This window comes from Poecilia reticulata, chromosome 11, assembly GCF_904066995.2.
Source record: "Poecilia reticulata chromosome 11, P_reticulata-male-v2, whole genome shotgun sequence".
NCBI classification, from domain to species: domain Eukaryota; kingdom Metazoa; phylum Chordata; class Actinopteri; order Cyprinodontiformes; family Poeciliidae; genus Poecilia; species Poecilia reticulata.
The window spans coordinates 12,310,863-12,336,866 of record NC_088840.1 but is presented as its reverse complement, the minus strand read 5'-3'; the positions used below and the strand labels follow the sequence as shown (position 1 = coordinate 12,336,866).

The following is a 26,004-nucleotide window of genomic DNA, read 5'->3' as shown; positions in this document are numbered from 1 at the left end:
GCATTCATTCAGTGGCATTCATTCATGTAACGAATAAACTAAACATTCAAACAGCATGCTATTAATATGGATTGAGAATTAAAATACAGGGTACTGCAATGTTCCCTCTTTCTTCTGCTCATTTTTTTATAAGTTGAATTTTAGGAAGCACACTGCTGTACTATAAGTATTCACACACTTGCATGCAGCAACCATCTGCTGAGGTAGTGTACATACGTAAGTCTGAGATGATTTGAAAGAGCAGCATGGGATTATTCTGAGTATCATCACATGTGGCTTCCAATTATCATACAGTACTATGCAAATGAATTTAGGCCATCTTTATATTTCCTTATTTTGCTGCCTCAAATGTTATTGGAAATTTTATGACCAATAGAAAGTAGCTCATAGTTCAGAAGTCCTATTTATAATTTACCAAAAGCCTACTAGCAGGTCATGTCCGTAAGCGCACAGCTGGCGCTACAATGGAATAGTCAACACCAAAGCATGTTCAAATGTTAGGACGGCCCAGTCAAAGTCTAAAGCTAAGTCCAGTGGAAAATCTATTCCAAGACTTGAAAATTTATGCTCGAAAAGGCTCTCTATCCAGTCCAACTGAACTTGAGTGTTGGCAAAGAATGGGACGAATGTCGGCGTCTAGATTTGTGACTCTGGTACATGGAAGATTTGAGCTGAATTTATTGTGAAAGATCGTTCTAAAAAAAAAAAAAAAAAGATTTCCTCAGGCGTGCCTAAGCTCACCACTAACCGGTCAACATTTTCATCAGTAAAGAAACGTTGATAATTATGAATGATTGGCCAGTCGCTCTAAAGAATCCCAGTCAAATACATTAAAGTTTGTGGTTGCAATATTTCTATTTTGCTAAAAAAAAAAAAAAGCAAAGTATAAACTGTCTTATCATTTTGCATCTAACTTACCCCTCCATTCATTTTCACTAACCTTTGGAGAGGGCTGTAATGGGAGCGAGTTTCGTCGGGTTCCTCGCAGCAGCAGTCGGCCTGTGTTGCCTATGCTCCTGCGTCAGAAGGTGTCTGCAACAGGAACTTAAAAATGAAACCGAGTGACTAAGTATTTCCTGTGTGTATCTTTAAAGTTTTCACTTAGTCATCTGGCAAACTTTTTTTTTTTTGTTCCACAGAGCAAGACACGACTGTGTGTGCTGTACTCATTTCTTTCCCCCTCCTCTCGTGTTGCCAACAGGCGGACCCACAAGGCCGGGACATTGCCATCCGTCCCTTCTTGGAGCACTGTGAGAACACCCACATGACCATTTGGCTTGGCATCGTGTATGCCTACAAGGGACTGCTAATGGTGAGAGAACAAAAAAATCTGACAGCATAATCACAGTCTGGACACGCATGGACACCCGCTTACTCTTTGTGCTATCTTAATTTGCAGATTATTAAAAAAAAAAAAATACATATATTATTAAAATAATTTAAAAAATGTTAAACTGTAATATACACCTTCTTTGTGTCAAGAATGTGAAGTTAGAAAAAAAATTGCATCTTCACTAAATAATTATTGGGAGAATTCTAACTTTAAGGATGTTTTTCATAATCTGCGTTTATGAAAAATTACAGATTTTTTCACAGAAAAATTACAAATTTATGAAAAATTACAGATTTTTCATAACACGACGCTAATATTGGTTCAAAGTGGACTCGCACTCTGCGAAAGCAAATTGCATTTTAAAATGATCCGTAAACATATCTGTTCCCTTCCAGCAGATAAATGAAACGGTACAATAGTATGATAATATCGTGTTTCTAAGAGACTTATTCAACTTAGAAGAGCGGTCTGTCACTGTTGCTGAAAACTTTGAAAACCTTTTATCTAGACTCAGTTCAGACATCAGAAAAGGTTCAACAGAGTTCAGTGTTTCTACTTGAGAGTGAAGTGGAAAGAAAATGAATATAATGGACGTGTAAAATATCTTGGGAGAATTAAAGAAAGAGGAGTTTCAGGAGTAAAACATGCCCTTCAAAACAACAGGATGGAAGGAGGGACACAATGGTTGATGAACAGATGATGGGTGTTTATGTATTGAGGTTCTGATGACCATTTCTAAATGGCCACCAGTCTGATTACACCAACATGCATCAATGGAAGCGCATTGTAATTTGTGTAGCAATCCTCTGCTGCAGCTCCCCTGTCCCTCCAAACAAAGACTTTGCACTCACAACTATCTCTGCTCTTGTCTTCTGAGACATCTCATTCAACAAAGTTAGTTTTTGATTCCTCTTTTCTGGGTTTTGGCCGTCTTCAGTCATCCGTTTAAACTGCAATTTGTCATTTTTTCTTTTTCCTTTTTCTTTACAGCTGTTTGGCTGCTTTCTGGCGTGGGAGACCAGGAACGTGAGCATCCCTGCCCTCAACGACAGCAAGTACATCGGAATGAGCGTGTACAACGTTGGCATCATGTGCATCATCGGCGCGGCCGTGTCGTTTCTGACCAGGGATCAGCCCAATGTCCAGTTCTGCATCGTAGCTCTCGTCATCATCTTTTGTAGCACCATCACCCTCTGTCTTGTCTTTGTTCCTAAGGTTGGTTTTTAAACAAAACCGAGAATTATCAATAGGCATGGGCTATGAGATTATTTGGTTCATTTCATTTTTATTTTTAATCAATTCTATCTAATCAAAAAGAGATTTCAAGTCAGTTAACCTACATTTGAAATTGAGCCTGGTTATCAAGCTCACATAATTATTCAGATTGTTTTTTTTTTTATTCTGTCTAAGAAAACCAGCAGATTGCATTGCAGCAAAGGGTCAGTCGCTTGTGGTTGTTTCGTGAACTTTGCAGCAATGCCTTTACTGGGCAAGAATATTTATCACGGTAGTAGAATTTTGAGTAAAAAATATGGCAAACAAAAATAAAACAACATTTCCAACATCTAATTTGTTTTAATAAATGGTAACTATTATTCCTACAGCTGCTAAAAATGTGAAACTATTTATTATTACAGGACGTCTCAAACGGCAGACCACTTTCAAAGATGTTTATGCATTTTAACATTCGCTGAATTTAGCAGCAGTGGGTTTCACAGAAATCGTTTTTGTGTAAAATATCATCACACTTCATCATTCTCCTCTTTATAGAGTAAAAAGTAGGTGTATTAGAAGCTGGCATTCACTGGCTTATTCAGGGAAGCTGCTTGAGTAGCCAGCTGGCTGTCTGCTGCCTCACATTAATGCCGCTCTTATTTTCCCAACTGCAATTTCATAAGGGCCTTATCTTAAAGTGATGAGTAGGACTTTTTCCAAGCAGCGACTTCTCGAGCAGCCAACATTGTGTTTCTCGTAAGCAAGAAAAAATGTGTGGAGATGACAGTCATGGGCATTGTTGCACAATCGGGGGAGGGGAGAGGCACAGATTGACTCTGCTTCACACAGATAAAGAAAACTTAGTTCCAGAGCATTCTCTGGCTTCTTATAAAATCTACTTTGACGCTACCATGTGAGTGTCGTACCATGAGTACCATTAGAAGAGGGAGGGAGGTACTTTGACGCCACTGACCGGTCAATGACTGCTTATCTCCAAATTCCGTAACTCACTTCCCATATTCCTGGCTCCTAAAATACTCCGTAAACAGTCGTGTTGTGTAACGTCAGCCTGAGTACAACAGTGACTAACATCCCATGACCCTTCCGACAGCTGATCACCATGAGAACAAACCCAGACGCAGCCACGCAGAACCGGCGGTTAAAGTTCACCCAAAATCAGAAGAAGGAAGATTCCAAGACCTCCACCTCGGTCACCAGCGTGAACCAGACCAACACCTCCCGACTGGACGGGCTGCAAACCGACAACCACCGCCTCCGCATGAGGATAACTGAGGTCTGAGCAAAAAAATGGCTTCCTGTTTAAAGCTCCTCTTAACAAATAATAAAAGGTATGAGACATATCAGTGGGCATAGTTGGAGAGGCTTTTAATGCCCTAATGGAAAAAAAAAAGAAAAAAGAAAGACATCTTAAAGGTAATGCAATTACAGGTACAATCATTTCACTTGAAGTTTGAAAAGATAAGAAAGAAACAGCCAAGCATTTATCTCCAGTAAATCTGAAACATAATAGCTCTCCCACATTTAGTTAATTTTCAGATATATTTTTTTTAATCCACTTTGTTACCTTTTAGATGGATAATTGTTAATACCTGCTCCGGTCACTGGTCAAGAGATGGTCACAATTTTCTATGCGCCCTCATTTTATATAACATGAGGATATATGTTCTTTCAGTAATTTAGGGGTGAATTTCAGCTCCTTCCCCCTTTTTTTATGTTCGATTTGAAATAACGACACAATCTAAGACACGGATGTTTACAACGGCTTGAGCTACCGGGAGCTGCAGTCTTTATTATGGACTCAGCGCCGGTCCAAAAACGCAGAACCTTCAGGCAAGTCGGCTCAGATGTCAGAGTTTACTGACAGACAGGGTAATTTAGAGTGAGAGCGCAGGAGCTGAAACAGGAGGTGAGAGCTCCAAGCAGAGAGCACGATCTGTGGTAGACGGAGAAGCACCAGGAATCTGTTGCACGGAGTTGGTTTTGTGCCTAGAGGCGGGTGGAATATTAATTCTTTCACATATTTTTACATTAACACCAACTCGACGTGTCTTAAATGGATTTTATGTGGTAGTCCAACTGGACACCTTGTTCTCAGAATGCTTTCCAAATGAACATCTGAAAAGTGTGGTGTGCATATACACCTTTTGAGACTGGGGAAAAAAAATAAATAAATACAATTTCAGTTGAAATGGATCAAATACAGTTTTGGTCTCATCTGTGCCAAAACACCTTCTCTCACATTGCTGCGTTTACAGCCTCACTGGTTGCAGACTGCAACAGCGAGTTATTATTCTGGCTTTCGTTCAGCAATGCTTTTGTTCCTCTGTTCCATAAAGTCCATATTTTTGGAGCGCACAATGTCTGCAGCTCCTCCATAGTTACTTTATCCCCGACTTGTCTGCTGTGTTCACCTGTTTTCATAATGCTGCTAATGTTTTCTGCAGCTGTATTTATATTTCAGCGGAATTACACACAGGTGTCAAGTAGTTGGGGGACTTTTGAATGAAATGGCTTAGGTGTATTAGAGTAAAAGGGGGTGAATATCTTTGCAGACCACAGTTTTCAGACCTCTATTTGTAAATAAATGTTGGCAACTTTATTAAGTTTCCTCCCCGTTTAAACTTAAAAGGGGAGCTCTGTTTCATAAAATCCGTATAACATACAGTTAGAGCCAGAAATATTTGGACAGTGACACAATTTTCGCAAGTTGGGCTCTGCATGCCACCGCATTAGATTTGAAATGAAACCTCTACAACAGAATTCAAGTGCAGATTGTAACGTTTAATTTAAAGGGTTGAACAAAAATATCTGATAGAAAATGTAGGAATTGTACACATTTCTTTACAAACACTCCACATTTTAGGAGCTCAAAAGTAATTGGACAAATAAACATAACCCAAACAAAAAAAATTTTTTTTCAATATTTTGTTGCGAATCCTTTGGAGGCAATCACTGCCTTAAGTCTGGAACCCATGGACATCACCAAACGCTGGGTTTCCTCCTTTTTAATGCCTTGCCAGGCCTTTACAGCCGCAGCCTTCAGGTCTTGCTTGTTTGTGGGTCTTTCCGTCTGAAGTCTTGATTTGAGCAAGTGAAATGCATGCTCAATTGGGTTAAGATCTGGTGATTGACTTGGCCATTGCAGAATGTTCCACTTTTTTGCACTCATGAACTCCTGGGTAGCTTTGGCTGTATGCTTGGGGTCATTGTCCATCTGTACTGTGAAGCGCCGTCCGATCAACTTTGCAGCATTTGGCTGAATCTGGGCTGAAAGTATATCCCGGTACACTTCAGAATTCATCCGGCTACTCTTGTCTGCTGTTATGTCATCAATAAACACAAGTGACCCAGTGCCATTGAAAGCCATGCATGCCCATGCCATCACGTTGCCTCCACCATGTTTTACAGAGGATGTGGTGTGCCTTGGATCATGTGCCGTTCCCTTTCTTCTCCAAACTTTTTTCTTCCCATCATTCTGGTACAGGTTGATCTTTGTCTCATCTGTCCATAGAATACTTTTCCAGAACTGGTCTGGCTTCTTGAGGTGTTTTTCGGCAAATTTAACTCTGGCCTGTCTATTTTTGGAATTGATGAATGGTTTGCATCTAGATGTGAACCCTTTGTATTTACTTTCATGGAGTCTTCTCTTTACTGTTGACTTAGAGACAGATACACCTACTTCCCTGAGAGTGTTCTGGACTTCAGTTGATGTTGTGAACGGGTTCTTCTTCACCAAAGAAAGTATGCGGCGATCATCCACCACCGTTGTCTTCCGTGGACGCCCAGGTCTTTTTGAGTTCCCAAGCTCACCAGTGAATTCCTTTTTTCTCAGAATGTACCCGACTGTTGATTTTGCTACTCCAAGCATGTCTGCTATCTCTCTGATGGATTTTTTTCTTTTTTTCAGCCTCAGGATGTTCTGCTTCATCTCAATTGAGAGTTCCTTTGACCGCATGTTGTCTGGTCACAGCAACAGCTTCCAAATGCAAAACCACACACCTGGAATCAACCCCAGACCTTTAAACTACTTAATTGATTACAGGTTAACGAGGGAGACGCCTTCTGAGTTAATTGCAGCCCTTAGAGTCCATTGTTCAATTACTTTTGGTCCCTTGAAAAAGAGGAGGCTATGCATTACAGAGCTATAATTCCTAAACCCTTTCTCCGATTTGGATGTGGAAACTCTCATACTGCAGCTGGGAGCGTGCACTTTCAGCCCATATTATATATATAATTGTATTTCTGAACATGTTTTTGTAAACAGCTAAAATAACAAAACTTGTGTCACTGTCCAAATATTTCTGGCTCTAACTGTACATACATGACATACTACTACATTTTGTAGTATCACAAAATGTAACAAAAAAAGAAAAATCCATAGATGTATGATTAACTTCGCAAAGCCCTACAACACCTATGAGCAAGAACTGAGCTGGCTGATGCAACTTTTGCAACGCAGCAGTGAGTTGAGACTGGAGGGCAGTACAGATAGCCAGGTCGATTAGGGTGAGCAGGTGAGGCCGGGGTCCGGGTCACAGGGACAGCATCTCTAATCAGATGGGACAGGGATGGGGGGGAAAGAAAGAACTCTGGCTGCAGGCCGTGAGTGGGTTTTAAAATTCTGCCTGAAATCACAGAGCAGCAACTGCAGCACTTTCACTCATATAACATTGCCTACTCGAGCTACATTGTCTGTGAATGTTTTTTTTTTTTGTCCCTACAAGTGTGTGTGTGTGTGTGTGTGTGTGTGTGTGTGTTCATCCATATAACAACAAGGTACAGCAGGACCTAATGCTGTATAAATGTCTTTTCTGTGTGAAAAGTTGGATAAGGAGCTGGAGGAAGTGACCATGCAGCTGCAGGACACCCCAGAGAAAACTCCTTACATTAAACAGAACCATTACCCAGACGCCAACAACATCCTCAGCATACGCAACTTTACAGACGGCAAAGGTGAGAAGCCCACTATGTGTTTCATTTTATGTGTTGTTTTTTTTCTGAAGTGAATCTTTAATCTAGTTCTGAAAATGTACTTATAAATGCCTTACTTCGCTGTTGAAAAGTTGTACTTCAGAAACACGCGTTTATAAACGGATTAAAGCTTGAAAATATAGTTTTAAAAAATTTGTTCTTGGTCATTTGATAGTTATGAAATTTCTAATCAAACTGAGATGAGATGCAGTTCAAAATTGTATTTTTAGGAACTAGTTTAGGCAGGGGTGAGAAATGATCTGGTTGCCCCAGTAGCTCAGCTGCGTAACCTCCATGGGCAGCCAGTCCACTCAAAGTTTTTTTGTTCATTTCAGTTTTGTTTTAAAAAGTGGGTTTTCCTCAGGGTAAAACTGTTCAGTTTTGCTGACAGTGGTTTTCTCTTCACACACCAACAGCTGTCCTCTCTGTAGTCTCCTTAATTCTCTGCCCTTGTTTTAAGTTCATTCGATCTAAGGTGCCCTGGAAAAAAAAGTGGAGCAATGCCGCTACTATTAAAATGTTTTCGGAAGTAATTTGGGTTTAGAGTTTATAATGGTAAGGAGGTATTTACCTGTTTTTATTTTAGTCTTTGGCAAATGACTAAAATTGCCAAAGACTATTGGCAATTTTAGTCTTTGGCAATTTTGACTGCCTATGCAGTCAGTCAAAATGGTTCCTCCATGACAGGTAAAGGACAAATGGGGGCAACTGTCTGGAATCACCTTGTTAGGCGCTCTCACAACCTGACAAGCACGACAGCTGTGACGGTACGAAACTGCGTCTTCAATTTAATTTCTTCCCGTCAGACTATGTTCCGACAATAAAAGATGAACACATCTTTATCTGTGATACAAACAAAAGTGGGTGACTGTTTTTGGCTGACAAAATTCCAGCAAACAGAGAAATACAGGTTAGGAAAACATAAGAGGTTAGGGCGCGGTTTGAGACACCAATCAGTACTTGTTGAATCAGTCTTTTTTTTTATGTCTCCTTCTTCTTCTTCTCCACTGCACAGGTTGTTTAAATAGCTGTATCTTAGACATTATAAAATCTGCTGCCTTAAATTGAACCAGTGAATCATCGGTTCAGCAGCTTCGCCTTGCATTAGGCACCGATTTAACAGACGCAGAATGATGGAGATGGCGATGTAGCACAGCCAGATTCTGCCTGCCTGATGCGCACACCAGCGCAAAGTTGCTCTCGGGGGCATTTAATGAATCTGTCTGAGTTGGGTGAGGCAAAGAGCGAGACAGCTGTGCTCGCTCTGTGGACGGGGGAGCTGAGAGTGTTGAAATTCTGTGAGATTCTGCATCTGCGAAGGCGGCGCCTTCACACGTTAACAAAGCTGATCCCTATGTGTCACATGACATGGTTGTTATTCGTTTCTTCATTGTTTTTGAGCTGAGAAAATATTGGATTTGAATGAAGTCTGTTTGTGGCGTCGCGCTGTGGCGGTGAAGCAATGTTTCTCGTGCACACAGGGTGGGAAAGACGCACCAGGGTTGTCCTAATTAGTAGGTAATTAATGCACGAGCTACCATCTGGGACAATTTTGACCTCCAGTTTGTTTTGCATAAAAAATAAAAATAAAAAAAATAATAATACACAACTACCAAAACACTGCAGCTAAATTTGGTTTGCTATTAGGTGAGTTTTGTTTTCTCTCTGTGGTTTATTATTGAAACGAGATATTCTGCAATGGCATCGTTGCATAATCTGATTTATTTTGTCTAACAATTATGATTAACACAAACCTTCAAACATAATTCCACAAATTATTATTTGTGTTGTAATTGCATGTGCCCATTAAGATGGATGGTTCTATCTAATGTCAGAATTTTCACAAGAAGCCTGTTTTGATGCACTGATGGATTTGTTTATTTATTTATTTATTTCTGCATACATATTCATTTAAAAATGTTTTTTACTTTAAAAAGCACAAATGGTAAAGATTCTAAGCATCTCTGAACAAAGTTATGATAAATGTGTTTTTTTTTATGTTTGTACTGGGAGAAAAAAAATCGTCTGAATACTTTTTTTATTAAGGAAAAACTTAGTGGGGAAAATAGATTTAATTGCCGCCACAATATTGGCAACCCTTATTGTAAATTACAAAGCGGTAATTTTAATGAGTTGTATGTAATTACCAACATGCGGCGTAAACACACTTTGAACCCGTTCTACATAAGCTCGGCTCAATTTTTAGCCAAAATCGACTTTTCCACGATTTCCTTTAAAGCAGAGACGCTCGCAAGTCTCGATCGTGATCTTGTAAGAAACGAGGCCATAATGAGATGCAGAGGAAAGCTGAATGTGAGGTGCTGCTCACAGTCACTCTGACACACAATCTGGATGCATAATCCCAGTTCATGTAGCTCTTTTTAAAAAGATCTCCAGCATAGCGGCTTTTCCCCTGCCTTGGTTGGCTTCTGCATCGTCGCTGCCTCCAAGCTGTTGTCTTCAGGATTCATAATAGATCTGCTCTAAATATATTGGGGACCAGTGATTGAATTTAAGAGAAGGATGCCGCGTCAACATTCATTACACTCATTCGCAGAAGGTTAGAGGCAAAGCTACACTTCCCTGCCTCCATCTGACTGCCTTATTGAACACATTCAAGCAAACGACAGAGCTGGTTTGGTCTAGGTGATGTGGTCTGAATAATAGCCTAGTTAATTGTTTGGAAATCTTTAAATCATCACCATGATTAAGAATTTGGCTACTTTTAAAATCCAAGTGCATATGAAAGTTGACAAAGTAGCTTATTTTTGGCATGCAAAATTCATGAAGCTTGCAAAGATATTAGTGGTCAAGTCCCAGACAAAAGACACAGAAGCTACAAATGCAACAAATGTAAATTATGGCATGTTATTTTAAAACCTTTAGCATATTGTTTAAGCACAACAATCTGCTTGAAAGGTACATTTTATTCTTGTCATAATGTAAAACTGTCAGCACTGCGATGCTGGTTATAGGAGTCCTGCAGCTTTAAAACTACTTTTGATGAGATATTTGGAAAAATAACTAAACTGCTTACCTGTATAAAATTAATTTGAACACTGTTTTATAAGATTCTTTATGTTCTGTCTGTCTGTGAGGTATGCTAGGAGCCCATCATGACTCATAGAACAATCAAAACAGTCTGTGGCAGGTTTGAAGCCTTTTACAGGCTGAAATAGACCTTAACTGTATAATTATGTTTAAATGTAATAGTTTCTATGTGCAGGTTGCTGTTGCACTAAGATGTCTATATAAACTCATCATGGCCATGAATGTCATATTATTTGTAGGCAAACATTTGTTGCATCTAAAAAAAATTTTTTTAAATCACACAGAAATGTGGAAATATACAGGTCAGCACTTTTTCCCCCACAACTTACATTTTCAAGGTTATATCTTTTCATAAACTGCTCTAAAACAGTTCAGTAAGCCCAGATGACCAATGGGGGGAGGAGGGTGCTGACATAAGTGAATCAGGTCAACAAGTTCTGAAAAGGAATCTGGGGCGATATGTGTGGGGGCAAAAAGGAGCACTCCAGTTCTAGCTTGGTGTTGACGATTAGAAATTTGGGGTTTTGACGCTGAACTTTGCCTGCGATTACGATGCATAAAATGTTGAAGGCTCACTTCAAAAACTCTGGAAGTCTAAAAGTATATGTGAGAAATACTCCACATTAGCAAGAAGCGCAATAACAACATGCAGCGATATAAAAGAAAACGCAACATTATGGGAAAAAGTGTACGGGGGTCACAGTGGACGATGTCAAACAAAAAGGATTTCCATTATGAAAATCAGAGGCATGCTTAGCGTCATGGCGGTGCATATAAAGACTGAGATGCGTCCCATTTGACAGATTAACAATTTCTCCCAAAATGTCTACACATGTTTCAATGCAGATGGAGAGAAATCGATACTGAAAAACCACCTGGAGCAAAAACCGCAGGCGCAGTGGGGCTCCATGGATCCTTCCAGAATAAGCAGAGGTCCCCTGGAGGATATCAACTCACCTGAACAGTGAGATCTCATACTTCCATAGCACATCCATGCCTGTGCTCCTCCCCTGCCTCCCCTTCCTTCCCACTGTGTAGCGAGCTCTCTCAGCAGATGACACATCACATGTAGCGCAACCACTAGAAACTCTCAGGCAGTTGCTCTGGCAACCCGAGCCCATTGAACACACGGACCAGCCCTGCGCTTTTCCCTCCCACTTCCATTAAAAGACATGTGAACATGTGTGCTCTCCTAGTGCGCAAAACACACCATAACTCTCATATGAAACCCCCCCTCCTCTCCCCCTTCCCCGAGACGTGCACATGATTGATTTTGTTGCCCCGACTTGAAAACAGCTGATGTCTCGGACATTTAAGACGCTCGTGAAACCAGCGCACATCAGTGTTCACCTATAATTCATAAGGCAGCAAAGCCGAGGCATGACGACTTCATCAGTGAGGAGGGTACAGCATTTCATGCATCATTGAGAATTCTGCCTCCCACGCAGGTTTTAACAAGAACACGAGAAGAACGCCAGATTGATGGCGAGAAAGAAGACGGGCAGACAAAAAAAAAAGGGCATAAAATTAAGAGGAGCCCAGAAGAGGGAGAAGACAAACTTAAAGAAGAAAGCTGTTTAGACAGACGAGAGGAGGCAGAGACTCGCACGGGCTTATATAACAACTGATTTACAGTTTGCATTGGAAGCAGCTCTGAAAATAGACAGGGAGGAGAACAGAAGTAAAGGAACACTCGGAGCTATTCCCATGCCACATAAATGTTTGATCACACCGAGGGAAGAGAGATGAAGAGGTAGCAAGAGAGAAGGTGAAGAGGAAGAGAAGACAAATACACAGAAGTTTGAAAAGAGTTATAAATAGACAATCTAGCACAGACCGAATACTTTGTGACATAATAAATGCAAAAAAAAAAAAAAAAAAGAAAATCACAAAGAATTTAACGCACCATCTTTAAAGATGTTTATGACTAAGCACAATTACAAAAATCGGTCATGATCAGGCATAGCTCTACAAATTAGTGACTTTAAATTTCCACTAATTGTGACATTTTTCTAGGTCTTCTGCTGAACTAGCTTGAATTTCATTACCCCCCCCTCTGCTAATTTTTTTTACTTTACATAACAAGTCTTTGGTTATATAATATCTTTGCCAACGACTGGAAGAGATTCTGGTGAGGTGGGGTGGCGAAGTGTCACACTGGGTTGAAGCATGAAATGTTCTTTTAGTCAGATGATCCCGAAAGCTGGAGGAATGGGGTCTTATGGGCTTAGTAAGAATGGAAGTAAAGCTGGGGAAAATGGCTGCTCGCTGCTCTGCGGTAAACAAACAGAGGAGTAGTGAGAACCTGTAGTAATCTAACTCACTTACTCAGGCTACGCCGGTCTGATCTCATTCAGATTTTTCATTGTTTGACGTAGCAGCTAGGACCAAATATATAATACACTCTTAACTGTAATATTGCAGGAGAATTGGGCATCATAAAATTTTACAGGATCATCAAAGCGCATATTTAATTTTCATTTCTGTAGAAATAAAATACAAAATCAGAAGGCGGTTTGTCCAGTTAACAATTGACCAATGTTTAAAACCTCACACTTCCCAAGACCTGTTACATAGCTTTTGTTATCCTTCTTTATTGGGGTAACAACTCTATTTACCCACTATTACAAATATTAACTATATTTAACATATTGTGATTTATAATGTCATTATTACAGGTATTTTGAATTCTACAATCCGATTGTTACAGGTAATTTTAGACCATTCTTTAAAGTAATTTCAGATAGTTGGCATAGTCACATGTTGTTTTTTTTTTGTTGTTGTTTTTTTTTAGATTATTTAGTGAATCCCCATCATCTGAAATGTCACCTATAGTTAGTATGGAAAGTCTTACCTGAAAAGGTGTTTTTTGAACAGGGAGGAGTAAATTGTAGACATCTGCTTGTCATGTCTCGTCCAGCCTTTATTGTAAAACCGCAATGTTTCAATTTTTAAGAATCTTGACAAACATTAAGGCTTGCTTTTCCAAACACTTTGGGGAGTTTGAAATGTGTAATTTTTCGGGATATTTGCATTTCAATGACACGACATGTGGCTGACATGTTTACCGAGAAAAATGCGGTTTTTGACATCTTAAAAAGTTACTAAACAAGCTGTAGGAGTTTGGTTTTAATAAATGTTTCTTACAGTGGCTTTCCAGACATCTAATCGCTTTTCTTTTTGCTTTCGTGACGCGATGCAGCTAATCGGTTGTCGTTTCGGCATAAACTCAAATTAAATAGACAATTTAATAATCCTTGCTGAGTTTTTCAGTGTTTCATATGAGATAGAAGCCAATTCAGAGTGCAGTTACAAACAGCAAGAGATCTAGTTCTAATTTCAAAATTAATTTGTTTGATGATTAATTGTCTTGGTTGACATAATTACTAAGGGAGAGTGTAAAGTATTCTTATGAACACAGGTGCACCCACCTTGTGTTGCTCTTCTAAAATCAGTGATGCAATATCAAATCTACGCTCAGCAATCGTGTGAGGGGCCAAATATGTGAAAGCAGCCCATGAAGCTTGATGAACCAAAACCTAAATGATCCAAACGGATGTCAAGATCAATTAGACTTTACAAGCGCAAATCAAAGCAGCACCACTGACCAAGGCAACGGTACCTGCTCAACTAGGCGATCCCGTCATTATACATCTGGCAGCAGTATAAGTATTCGTCACTTATTGCCCGCCCCATCTGCCCATTTTCAAAAGCTGGTCGCAAAATGTAAAGATAATACAAAATTGGAAGATCAGGAAAAGATATGATAAATATTTTTTGCCATTTCCTGCTTTATTTGACATATGTTGAGTCTACATAAAAGATTTGCTTGGTTTCTGTGAGAATATATATTTACCTTACATTTACCAAAAAAAAAAAGAAAAAAACATAAATCAGAATATACTAAAATTGAGTATGCAGGTCTTAAGGCAGCTAAAAGCTTAAAAAAATAATCTAGTAATTCAGATTAATGGTACAGGCACAGACAAAGTGCACACGTAAAATGATGTTTAACATGTATACTGCATGTTACTAGTCACTGTGCTATATTTTCTGACACTATCCCTCTCGCCTTCTTTGCAGCATACAGCGTCGACTGTCGTTGCAGTTGCCTATCCTCCACCACGCATACTTACCTTCCATAGGAGGGGTTGACGCCAGTTGCACCAGTCCAAATGGAAGCCCGGGCTCCAGTCCGAGGCACAGACACATGCCCCCTTCCTACAGGGTAATGGTCTCTGGGCTGTGAGCCTCATCTACTCCCCCACTTCGCTCTTTGTCGAGGAGACACAAATGGTTCTTTTTTTTATACGACAAACAGACTGATATCGTCAGCGTACGTGCGTTATTCCGTCTTGGACTGAAAAAGAAGATGGGGTCGAACAAAGAGAGAGGGGAGGGATAAAGTTTTACTCGTCATACCTCTGCACTCGGGTCTCTTGAGGACTGATGCCGTCAGTCAAAAAAAAAAACTGTGTGTGTGGGGGTGAGGGAGGACGGTTGATGCTTAAACTACTACTACTTCCTCCCTGCTTAGGTCTGCTCACACATATATGCACAGTCAGACACAGATATCTACAACAAAGATACACACCCATATCCAAGCACAGTGACACCCCAGCAGCAGCGGTGGACCAGCCCTAATCTGACGTGTAGCCTTATCTGCTTCAAAAGGGATTGTTTCTGTTTCTTATCTGTTTTTATGTACTATATGTGCTTGCAGCAACATGTGAGCCACACCGACTTTTAACATTTCACTGCTTCGGTGACCGGATGCGAGTTCGGGAGCAACGAGGGGAATTTTTCGAGATCTGACTAGAAGAGAGCGTTAAAGGAAGCGTCCCCTGTCCGCTTCTCGACGTCGTGCAGAAATGTAAATATCATCGCTTTTGACACCAATGTACTGTAAGCTTTGTAAATGCTGTGAATGGACAAATTTGTAGGATTTAAGTGTGGTGCTTGTAACAAAAGGCAGGGTGACGGCTTACGAAATATAACATCCTACAAATCAGATATATGACAGAGGCATAGATCTGTTAGCATAGCTGTTAATATATTAGCTAACGAACAGCATAGATGCATCAAAATTTGCCCAGGTCCCTTGCCTCTTAACTCGGAGTGAGATGCACGTTGCTTTTTTTTTTGTTCCACTTTGCTATTTTTTCTAGACTCGTTTATGTCAAACACCTCCTGTCTGACTTTGTAAAGGCTTTCATGCTTTACAATTTAATCAGTCCGTCTTCAGACAGCATGTTTTATAGAAACAATAATGCTATGCCTTTTTCACAGGTCTCTGAGAAAATAGAGCAAAAAGAGACCAAGGGAGTGTTTCACAGCTTTCTTTTTCTTTCTTTTTTTTTAACATGCCAAGAAATTCAAATACACAGATGTGCACGTAAAAAAAACAAAAAAAACAAGAGAGCATCCGGTGAATTCAGGTACCGTTGGCGCTTAGTCATGGCTGGCGGGGAGGGAGGGGTCACACTGAAGCTTGCAGACTGGTTTTCATAGACCTTTAAGTCGTCTATCTCAACTTGTTCTCATGTCTTACCAGCACAGTTTAGAGCGACGGGGTGCAGCAATAGCACAAAATTACAAGACTTTGATATTAAAACTTTGCGATGAGGGATAAAAGCGAAAAAAGGTGACGTTGGATGGAAAAAATGTAGGTCTACCAGTTCCGCGGCTTGATCGGACTAAACGGTTAACCTGAATTTCCACGAGCAGCGCAGCAATGACGGTCGACGTGTCGAAGTCTCGAGTAACAAGCCCCGAACCTGTCTGCGGCTCTGGTTTCAAAGACGGCGATGCCACCACTGCTGGTCACGGTGATTTAGCACAGACACAGGGCTCTTTCTCTCACAGATAATACAGAGTATCATGAAAGATCAATCCATACTTAGCAACAGTGAACATACCTCGGTTGCTACGGTAATGTATATCAGTGCCGCTGTGCTTCATCCAAGACCGTCATCAAGAGTATCGCTTGTTCTTCGTTAAAAATTTTTTTTTCCTAATGCAGGAGAAAAAGCAAAAGTGGGGGGGAGGGGGGGGACTCTGCAGGAAAAATACTTTTTTTTTTTAACTCAGAGCGGCAAAGTTCGTTCTCAGCATATTGTTTCACCATTGGTGTCTTGGTTTTTAATTTTTTTAAGGCGTTTCTTGAGCGCCGTGCCTGTTGTCTTATATTGTAGCCTGCGAGACCCACACTACATACGAAAGGGTCGAAACTGCGCTTACCCAGCAAAGTACATCGGCCACATCATCTGTAAATCGAACAATGTGTCACAGACTGACCTAAAGTCCATGTGTCCGTGACCGAGGACAGCTTTGGGAGCACACGGCGAAAAGCTCCGCTCCAGCCGGAGGATATTTCTCCACAAATACAGTCGAACACTTCTCAGAAAAAGTTGGGAGGATTCAGAACTGAAGTTTGGGGGGGAGACAAGGATCTGCCGTCAGACATATCGGGGGATTTGAGCTCCTCCCATTTCGAGGCCCCTGCTATGATGCACAGGAGCAGGAGGGGGCGGGGGCGGGGGAGGACAACCCAAGCACAGACCTCAAAAAGGAGTCATGACTTCTCCTGCACCTTTGCCAACCAGAGAATCACAAATCACAGAACATGTGAGTGGGAGACGTTACCGGAGGGTTGGATCTTCCTTCAGGAGAAGCAAAAACAAAAACCAACCGCACATTTTATATATTACATTATACGTGATTGTGTACAACTTTGCTGATACCCTGATGATGGTGTCCATGTATGGAGTATTTGGTATTTGGCTTTCTCAAGACGGCATGAAATAAAATGTATAATTCACAGAGTTACCTCTGTTTTTTTTTTGTTTGTTTTGTTTTTGTTTTTTGCAACTGTTGTGACAAAGCTACGCTGTTGTTTCATCATCATATCACCTGTAATTTGATTTTTATCATGAAAGGGTCCACACCCCTGTTCAAAAGTCACATATTTCTGATCTAAAACAGACCAAAGGTCTTTACCACCTTTAACCTGACATATAACTTGTACCAATCTGTTATGGGTGGAACAAGCACAATAACGTGTTTAGATCATAAAACATGCTGCATTTAGGTGTAACCACATTTACTCTCTCTACCTTGTGGGTAGAAGTGAAAAAAATCTATATTGAAGTCGCTCTACTGTTGATATAAATGTATGATTGGACTCAGTGCGATGTTGGGAAATTGCAACCTTTCTTTATCTTCAGCTTCCCAGAAGACATTTGAAATGCTTGGGTCAGAATGGGACTGGAGTTCTTGAAAAACAGCGCAGCTTAATAGTCTGAAGAGAAGAAACCCCCAGAGCATCATGCAGCCACCACTATGTTTCAGTGTGGGTGTTGTTTTGGTGACACGCTGTACTGTTTTTGTGCCAAATCACCTTTTAGTTCTTGTTTAGTTTTATTTCTTAAAAAAAATAAATGCATACATAAATAAATTGTCCCTCCAGGTTTTGTAATATTTAATCCAGACCTGGATGTTTTTTTTTTTTGTTTTTGTATTTTTTTTGTATTTTTAGGAGAAAATACTTCTGACTAGTAATCTTACTTATCCAGACATTTTGGGGGAATACAGGAGATTGTCACACGTATAACTCAACCAGTACTTCTCTACTGGAGTCACATATAGGTCCGTCTTTTATATATATTTTTACCATTTGCCCAGAAATGTTATTATATAATAAGTTAACGTACAGAACTTATGCCAAATTAAAGGTGGAATTTTATTTTTATTTTTGAAGAGTATCATGAAATAATCTTTTATGTCCCTAAAATCAGAGTTTTCAACAGGGGTGTTCACACTTTTTAAATCCACTGTAGTTCCTTACAAGCGTTCGTTTGTTTTTATTTTTTTTTATTACCTCTTGATCAGTTCACACATGTCAAAGCCAAGATGCTCAGTGGACTAACTAAATATCATCTCATCTAACATGCTACTGATTTAGCACCTGTTCACTGAGGGCAATAAAATACGAAGGGTAGCAGCTATCGAACAAACCTACTATAATCTACTCATGTGATTTCAAACGATTACGAAATCATTTTATCTGATCAGTCCAAAAATATCAAATGCAGATCATCAGGTGGTGTTTTTTTTTTGTTGTTTTTTTTTATGTGCCCTACTTTTTTATTTTTTTTTTATTCCGATTTATTTCAGTTGTTCTCATAAATGAATAAATTTTACAAATGCAATTGCGGTGGGTCAAGGGCTCATAAATAACCTGTAATAAATAGCATCATGCTGATGGTTTGTATTTGCCACAGGTCTTTCTACCTTCTCAGTTTGAAGATCAAAGTGACGTATCTGAGGACATCTTTGTATGTTTCATTGTCGGGTTCTCTGGAGAAAAACGACACAAATCAAGATATGTTACACTAAAACAAAAACAAAAATATATATATATATATATATATATATTACGTGGAGACACAAAAGGTCCATGCTGTTACTGTTTTGTCAGTTTTGATATGTGGTACCACATGGCATTCTGTTCAATTAAAAACTTTACAATGGTGAACAAAAACCTATGTTAAATGCAACATGTTTAAGAGGGGCAATAACTTGTTTTCTTATTACAGAAAGAATAGAGAACTATATATAAATATATATATATGTATATGTAAAGATCTTTACGTACATTCTCATTTTTACATAGGAAACATTTCACAAATCTGAAGTCTTCTTTTTATTTACAGTATCTGTAACTATGTTATGTACAGATGAGGTCTAGATATGAAAATCTTGTATAAAATGAGTATCACACTTGGAACACCTGAACATTTCTTTTTGAGCCATTGGTTGTTATTTAGGGGGATGAGGAGGGCAGGGTGTTGGGGATATTTGGGAAAAACATTCTTCTTTTGTTGTCTGAATGTTATGGACAGCCTTTACTTTTCACATCATCGTTAAATAAAGTGTGACTGAAAATAACGCGGCGTTTCTTTTGATCTTCCTGCGCTGTGTCTAGAAATCTACGACGTTTTTAGGCTGTGTTTATTAAATCAACATTATTACAAGAGCGCGTGATCATCAACATGCAAACATAAAGATGGTAATGGTCACATGAATAGTGTAAACTTGCCTGTTGAAATATATTTTTATTACAAGAAATTAGATGCATGAAGTGGTATGGCCTAGTTCTGGTCCGCATGGCAAATTCATCCCTCAAGATAACTTTTTTTATACAGTATTTTCCGCACTATAAGGCGCACCTAAAAACCTTCAATTTCCTCAAAAACCAACAGTACGCCTTACAATCCGGTGCGCCTTATATATGGACCAATATTGAGCCACAACAGGTCTAGCAACTACGGTAAGCAACCGCCGACTTCATTTTCGCCCGTAGAAGAAGCGCGCGGTGCATACTGGGATAGTTGTCACAGCGCTGGTTTGTTAATAAAGTTTGACTGACCTATCTACCTACCGACCTGATAATCAGGTCGTCTGCAGGTCATTTAGCACCATGTTCTCCACGAACATGCTGTGCACAAACTGAGAAGGGTGACCATCGTCCGGCCACGCCCCGGCCCAGTCGCTGAAGGCTCTCCTCGCCGACCGGAGTCAGACTGTTTTGTTGACATTCCCTTTAGTTCATCTCCATCTAGTGGATGCATAACGTAACTCCAGCCTCTACTGTAGCATCTATTCTATGCACCTTATATATGAAAAAAGTTTTAAAATAGGCCATTCATTGAAGGTGCTCCTTATAGTCCGGTGCGCCTTATAGTGCAGAAAATACGGTGTGTGTGTGTGTGTATATATATATATATATATATATATATATATATACAGTGGGGAAAATAAGTATTTAGTCAGTCACCAATTGTGCAAGTTCTCCCACTTAAAAAGATGAGAGAGGCCTGTAATTGACATCATAGGTAGACCTCAACTATGAGAGACAAAATGTGAAAAAAAAATTGAGAAAATCATTTTGTCTGAATTTTAAAGAATTTACAGAAAACGTTTGACCTCTGTCATTGCCAACAAAGGATATACAACAAAGTATTGAGATGAACTTTTGTTAATGACCAAATACTTATTTTCCACCATTATTTGCAAATAAATTCTTTAGATTTAATTCGCTAGAGTTTTTTGTTGTCCTTCAAAAAAAAAACATTTTAAGACCTCAAACGTTTATTATTTCTCTGCAAGAACGTTTTTGAAATCAGGTAAAAATTCACGAAATGACGTGATTAGAAGACGGCAGAACTCTGATCGTTTCCTGATCCCTCAGCGGGAGAAAAACCAGCAGAAGCGGATCAGCTGCGCTAGGCGCTCCAAAGCCTCTGGTCCGTTAAAGCGATCAGATCAGAGATGATACTGTGACAGCGTGCGTTTTTGCCAGGATTTATTTATTTATATATAGGTATATATATTTTTTTGCATGGTTTTGCTCCTCCAAAACGGACAGATGTTTCGTCTGCCGCGCTCCTTATGAGCATCGCTCTCCTTGTGGGTGCGGAGGGTAACATCTTCACCTCCATTTGTTAAAACTGCGGGTCGAGTTGCGTCTAATTCTTAGGGGCGGAGCCTCGTCCGCATTGGTTGTGCAGCGCACTGCGCATGGATCTAATTAACTTCTGTACCTTAATTTATTTCCTCAAAGTAAACTGCCGGCTCCTCTGTTTAGACTGTAAATGCATTAAAACAACATTGCATTCTCTTTAGTTTTCTCTGTTCTGTACTGGAGACTGGAGTTAAAGGCGCCGTTTCAACTAAAGGTTTGCAATGAGCTTCCTAACCAAGGTGTCCATAACTCTTCAACACGCTGTCAGCTCCCGGTCAGAAAGAGCATTTAGTTCAGAGTCCATGAGATGATATTCAGAAAGGATTTTTTTATTGATTGATTTTAGTTTCCTCTGTGATAAACTCTATGCGTAAAGTCTCCATGTGCACCAGTCAAAAGGTGTTAATTATAACCTGTCAAATGACAGAGGGGCTTAAAAAAATAACCACATATTCAGTTTGGCTATTTTTTAAAACTTATATATATATATATATATATATATGCGCACACACATTTAAAATTTTGCCCTCCCAGAGGTAGTCCTGGCACCCCCTTGGCCCCCCCAACTTTAAAAGTCTGGCTCCGCCACTGAACACAGACCTAAACTTTACAGGGAGGACAGGGCCAAACGCTGGGCAGCGTGTTGAGATGTAAACGCCGCATAGTGTCTTGTTCATAAATATACATCATTCTCACCGCTCCTCAAAGCACCTCTGAAAGCGCGACTACAAGTTATTCCTGCGGTTCAGGTAGAGCTGCGCAACCAGAGCTAACTGCGGTGGGTTTAAACTCTTACCTTAATCAATAACTCCTCATAACTAATCATAATTCCTCACAGGGGGTTGATGTAAATATCCATAGCGGTCAGTCTGTGTCCAGTTCGAGTGAAAGGAGGAGTGTGGGATCAGCGCTGAGGTTAACTTTAGACATCCAGCTGCTGCAGCGCGCGAGGCAACGCGCAGAGGCCCAGCGGTGTGATTGGTCCGGCTTTAAATGCATAAACTATAAACATATATTTTAGGAATAAATCTGCTCTGATAGTGAAACGCTCGGAACAACAGAAACACTTGCAATCCGGCTTAAAAAAGGCGATTATTTTATTTTCCTTAAAAGATAAATAACAAGAAAGGCTTAGCCTGGCGGTGGCGCTAGTAAAGCATGGCGGGCCGCCAGACCTATAATACACTGGGGGAAACCCTGTATATGTATATATACATGTTTCATTGGTGATACCAAGATGCACTGTTCAGCAAAAACACAACAATGAGCTTCTGTACCACAACACATATTTTCTGTGCCGATTGCCAAAATCAAAATCTTCAAATTTGACATATTTTAAATTTATTTTGCAAAGATTAAAAATTGGATCTGAAATAAATATTTCCTAAAAGCAAATACAACATTTTAATGGGGGTGTAATCCCACCCCTCCCCCCTCAGGACTTCATATTATCTGTCAACACACGATTGTTGTTCCCTCAGATTTATGACTGCTAAATATTAAAATATGATAAATATTAAAAGGCAGCAAATAAAAACGCAGGTAATTGAGGTGATGCGATGAGACGCCCATTCAACGTTAAAAGCTCTTAATCTGCACAACAAACAAAAGACACAGCGAGAGGGACGCCTGCTGACGTCAGAAAGAAAGACGGGAGAGAGGGAATAATACATGGGGAATGAAAGTCGAACATTAAGCTTGATGAATTATTGAAGTGCATGAGGGGAGCCAGTCGCTGCACAGGATGGACGGCAGCAACTTTGTCTACGTTTTGATTGCACTAGTTAGTCAGCGCTGCTGGCAGAATGAAGAGACGGTATCGATAAATAATCGACGTGGTGATTTTAAAAACAGCCATAAAATAGATCAGAAGGTGGAGTTTTAATTGTTGCATTAAATGATGAAGTAAAGATGTACATGCTGAAAGCATTTCAAGTTTGTAGCATGACGAAAATGTGAAAAAAAAGCTCAAGAGGTATTCATAGTTTTGCAAGGCTGTGTAACTTTGCGCATGGATCTCCCCTCTCTGCTACTAAACGTAAGATTAGGGCTGTTTTCTTCCAAACCCAAAACCAGCTAAACGGGAGCGCGCGCACACACACACACACACACACACACACACACACACACACACACACACACACACCCCACACACACACACACACACACACACACACACACACACACACACACACACACACACACACACACACACACACACACACACACACACACGTGCAGATTAGACAAACTAACAATAAAAGGCAAACTGCTTCCTCTTTAAAACATCTTCCTGCCATGCTGGCTTTGGTTGTCTAATAAAAGCATGAAATGTCATTTCAATAGCGTAAAAAAAAAAAACAGTGCTCTTATTTCCCATTATAATCTCAGACTATAACCCTGAGAGAGCTATGGCTGACTCAGAGGTATAACAACATAATCATCTTCAAATATTTTCTCATTTACTTCTTTTCTAAAGCAGGACTCGAGAGGCCTGAGCAACCTTCATCAGTGGCTTTATTTGCTGTGCCACTAGTCCCCGTTTTTATGATCAATCTCTAACATTTAAGGGCTTCTGCAAGTGACATCCTCTGCACCAAGTCATGGCAAAATATTTTCACCCAAAAGGTGGTCAAGTGCTTGTTCCACAAGCCTGCAAAAAAAAGTGCATAACGTCAGCCATTCTATAATTTTAAAAACTGAGAACTACTCCAAGAGCAGTAGTTCTCTGCTTTTGTGATAAATGAATCTGTCTGAATTTATTAATCTGGATTTATGAATGGACAGATTCATATCTGTGAATGGACAGACATAAGGCTACAGGCCACCACTGCCCCCAGATAAATTCATGGCTGGCACACGAGGGAGAGACTGCTCTTGGGTTTGAATCCCAGCCTGCGGTCTTTCTGTATGTTCTCCCTGCGTGTATCTGGGTTCTCTCCAGGTACTCTGGCTTCCATCCACGGCCCCAAAAACATTGCATGTTACATCCTTTGGTGAGAGTGTTACCATGTTACCCTTTTATGGGCTGTTCAGGGTGTACCCCTCCTCTGGTCCAATGGCTGCTGGAGACAGGTGACCCTTCACACAAACCAACGGGTACAGATGATGGATTGATAATGGTGACGGCACACCTAGCTGGTTCTAGAGTAAATTTCCTGACATGGATTGTCCTTGAAAAGCATATTTTCACCAAACTCAAAGAGCAAACTGGACATGTTCCATGTGACTGAACAGAATATTTGGTAATACATATTTAATAAAACTCAATTAGTTAAATTACAGCTGATGAGGTCAGACTGTTTGGTTTTCAAAATAATGTCTTACGACATTGGCACTACCGTTTCTGTCTCCGTCGCGTCCTTACAAGTTTCAAATTGACTAATATTTTTAAATAGTGTTATTCTCTTCCTGCATTGAGGCTCCAGTTCCATGTTGTGTACAAAATGTCGTCACTTGTTGCATTCGCTAAATTATTTCTTTTATGTTGTGCTGCATGACAACAGAAGCCGTCCGTTTGGTTCCACTTCATATTTCATATGGAACCCAGATTGAACCTAGTCAATTTGTTCCAATAAAATCCAATCACATAGCATCACCCTGGTCCTGATATCAACTCATCTGTTGTCTATACCAACCTACCTGCAGGGTTGAGGGGGCACCCACTAGTGCATCACAGGATTCAAGCAAAGTCAGTTTAAATTGATCCCAATTATTGTGCAGTGCAATTGAAAATCAGTTGATCACATTGCCAATTAATATTAGCAATGTGGTAGGAAGGCAGTGACTATGGAAATCTCGCCTCCTAAATGTCTGGCAGAACTTTTGCAACTCTAGGCTATTTACATGCCTTTTGCTTTCTTTTCTTTTGTTTTTTTTTTTTACATAATTCTTGATTTCAGACTTACAAAGGAGGGCTACAGGTCTGAACACAATTCAGAAGGAAAATGTAAAAAATAAATAAATAATAATAATAAAATAATCACAAAACGTATCCAATAAACATTTCTTATTTCTCTTAATTTAGTGAAAACCTAATTATGACAATACAAAAAAAGATATTCACAAGCAACAACAAAAGCTCTTTTTTTTTTTTTTTTACAAAGTTGTCGTCTTAAAGAATTCAGTCCAACACAAATATTTCCATAGGCCTGCAACTAGATAGAGAGCAAAGGTTTCTCCTCTGTAAAGTATCCAAACCAAATGCCACCCTGCGGTGCTCTGGTGTTTTTACCCTCCCGCTTCCACCCATCAAACCCGTTTGGCTCTGTGCAGACAGACTTCGGGGCTTTTGTGCAGCAGGTTCTGTCCTTTGACTGACCCGTGGCCTAACTCGCTGTCACAGGGACTGAATGGTTTGGGAGAGAGCAGCTGTGGTCTCTGTGGCCCACACAGGCCTCTGGCCCTCAGTCCAAGCCTCTCTCTCTCTCTCTCTCCTTGCAACAGACATAATAGAGTCAGTGGTTGGCGGTGCTAAAGAGCCCGTTTGTTGACGCTGAAGATTTTGACAGAGTGGTCGGCGCCGGCACTGGCAAGCTGGACCCAGGAGCTCTTCTCTTCGAGTTTTCTCTCCGTGTCACTCGGCCCATCCATCTCGCCGTTCTCCAGACCGGCCCGACCGGCGCGCGGCCTCCAGCGTAGCCGCTTCACCGCCAGCGTGTGGCTTTGTCTTTGAAAGGACGTTTGATGAAGGGAAACAACAGACAAAAACGTAGACAAATATCCAGCACGCATCCTGTACAGACGGCTCCCATCTGTCATCATCAGCAGGAGGGGGAAAAAAATAAAAGTAATAAAAAGTTCACCTGAATGTTTCACCTGGGACGTAAAAACCTGATATCGTTTCATACAGAAAATTGCCAAACTGAGAAAAATACGGGGCGGTTGT

At 40.2% G+C, this 26,004-nt stretch overlaps 2 protein-coding genes across 2 annotated transcripts in view; one reads left to right on the top strand and one right to left on the bottom strand.

Annotated features, from left to right (window-relative positions):
- The window catches only part of gabbr2 (gamma-aminobutyric acid (GABA) B receptor, 2), a 190,127-nt gene extending 170,587 nt beyond the window's left edge, over positions 1–19,540 (top strand). The window contains exons 14-19 of the mRNA XM_008421807.3: positions 1,202–1,312; positions 2,324–2,548; positions 3,660–3,842; positions 7,393–7,522; positions 11,438–11,555; positions 14,675–19,540. Coding sequence (XP_008420029.1) covers positions 1,202–1,312; positions 2,324–2,548; positions 3,660–3,842; positions 7,393–7,522; positions 11,438–11,555; positions 14,675–14,840 — 933 coding nt within the window. The 3' untranslated portion in view covers positions 14,841–19,540. The remainder of the gene's footprint in view (positions 1–1,201; positions 1,313–2,323; positions 2,549–3,659; positions 3,843–7,392; positions 7,523–11,437; positions 11,556–14,674) is intronic.
- Positions 19,541–22,195: 2,655 nt separating this feature from the next.
- The window catches only part of elp2 (elongator acetyltransferase complex subunit 2), a 32,552-nt gene continuing 28,743 nt past the window's right edge, over positions 22,196–26,004 (bottom strand). Inside the window, exon 22 of the mRNA XM_008421806.3 lies at positions 22,196–25,785. Coding sequence (XP_008420028.2) covers positions 25,590–25,785 — 196 coding nt within the window. The 3' untranslated portion in view covers positions 22,196–25,589. The remainder of the gene's footprint in view (positions 25,786–26,004) is intronic.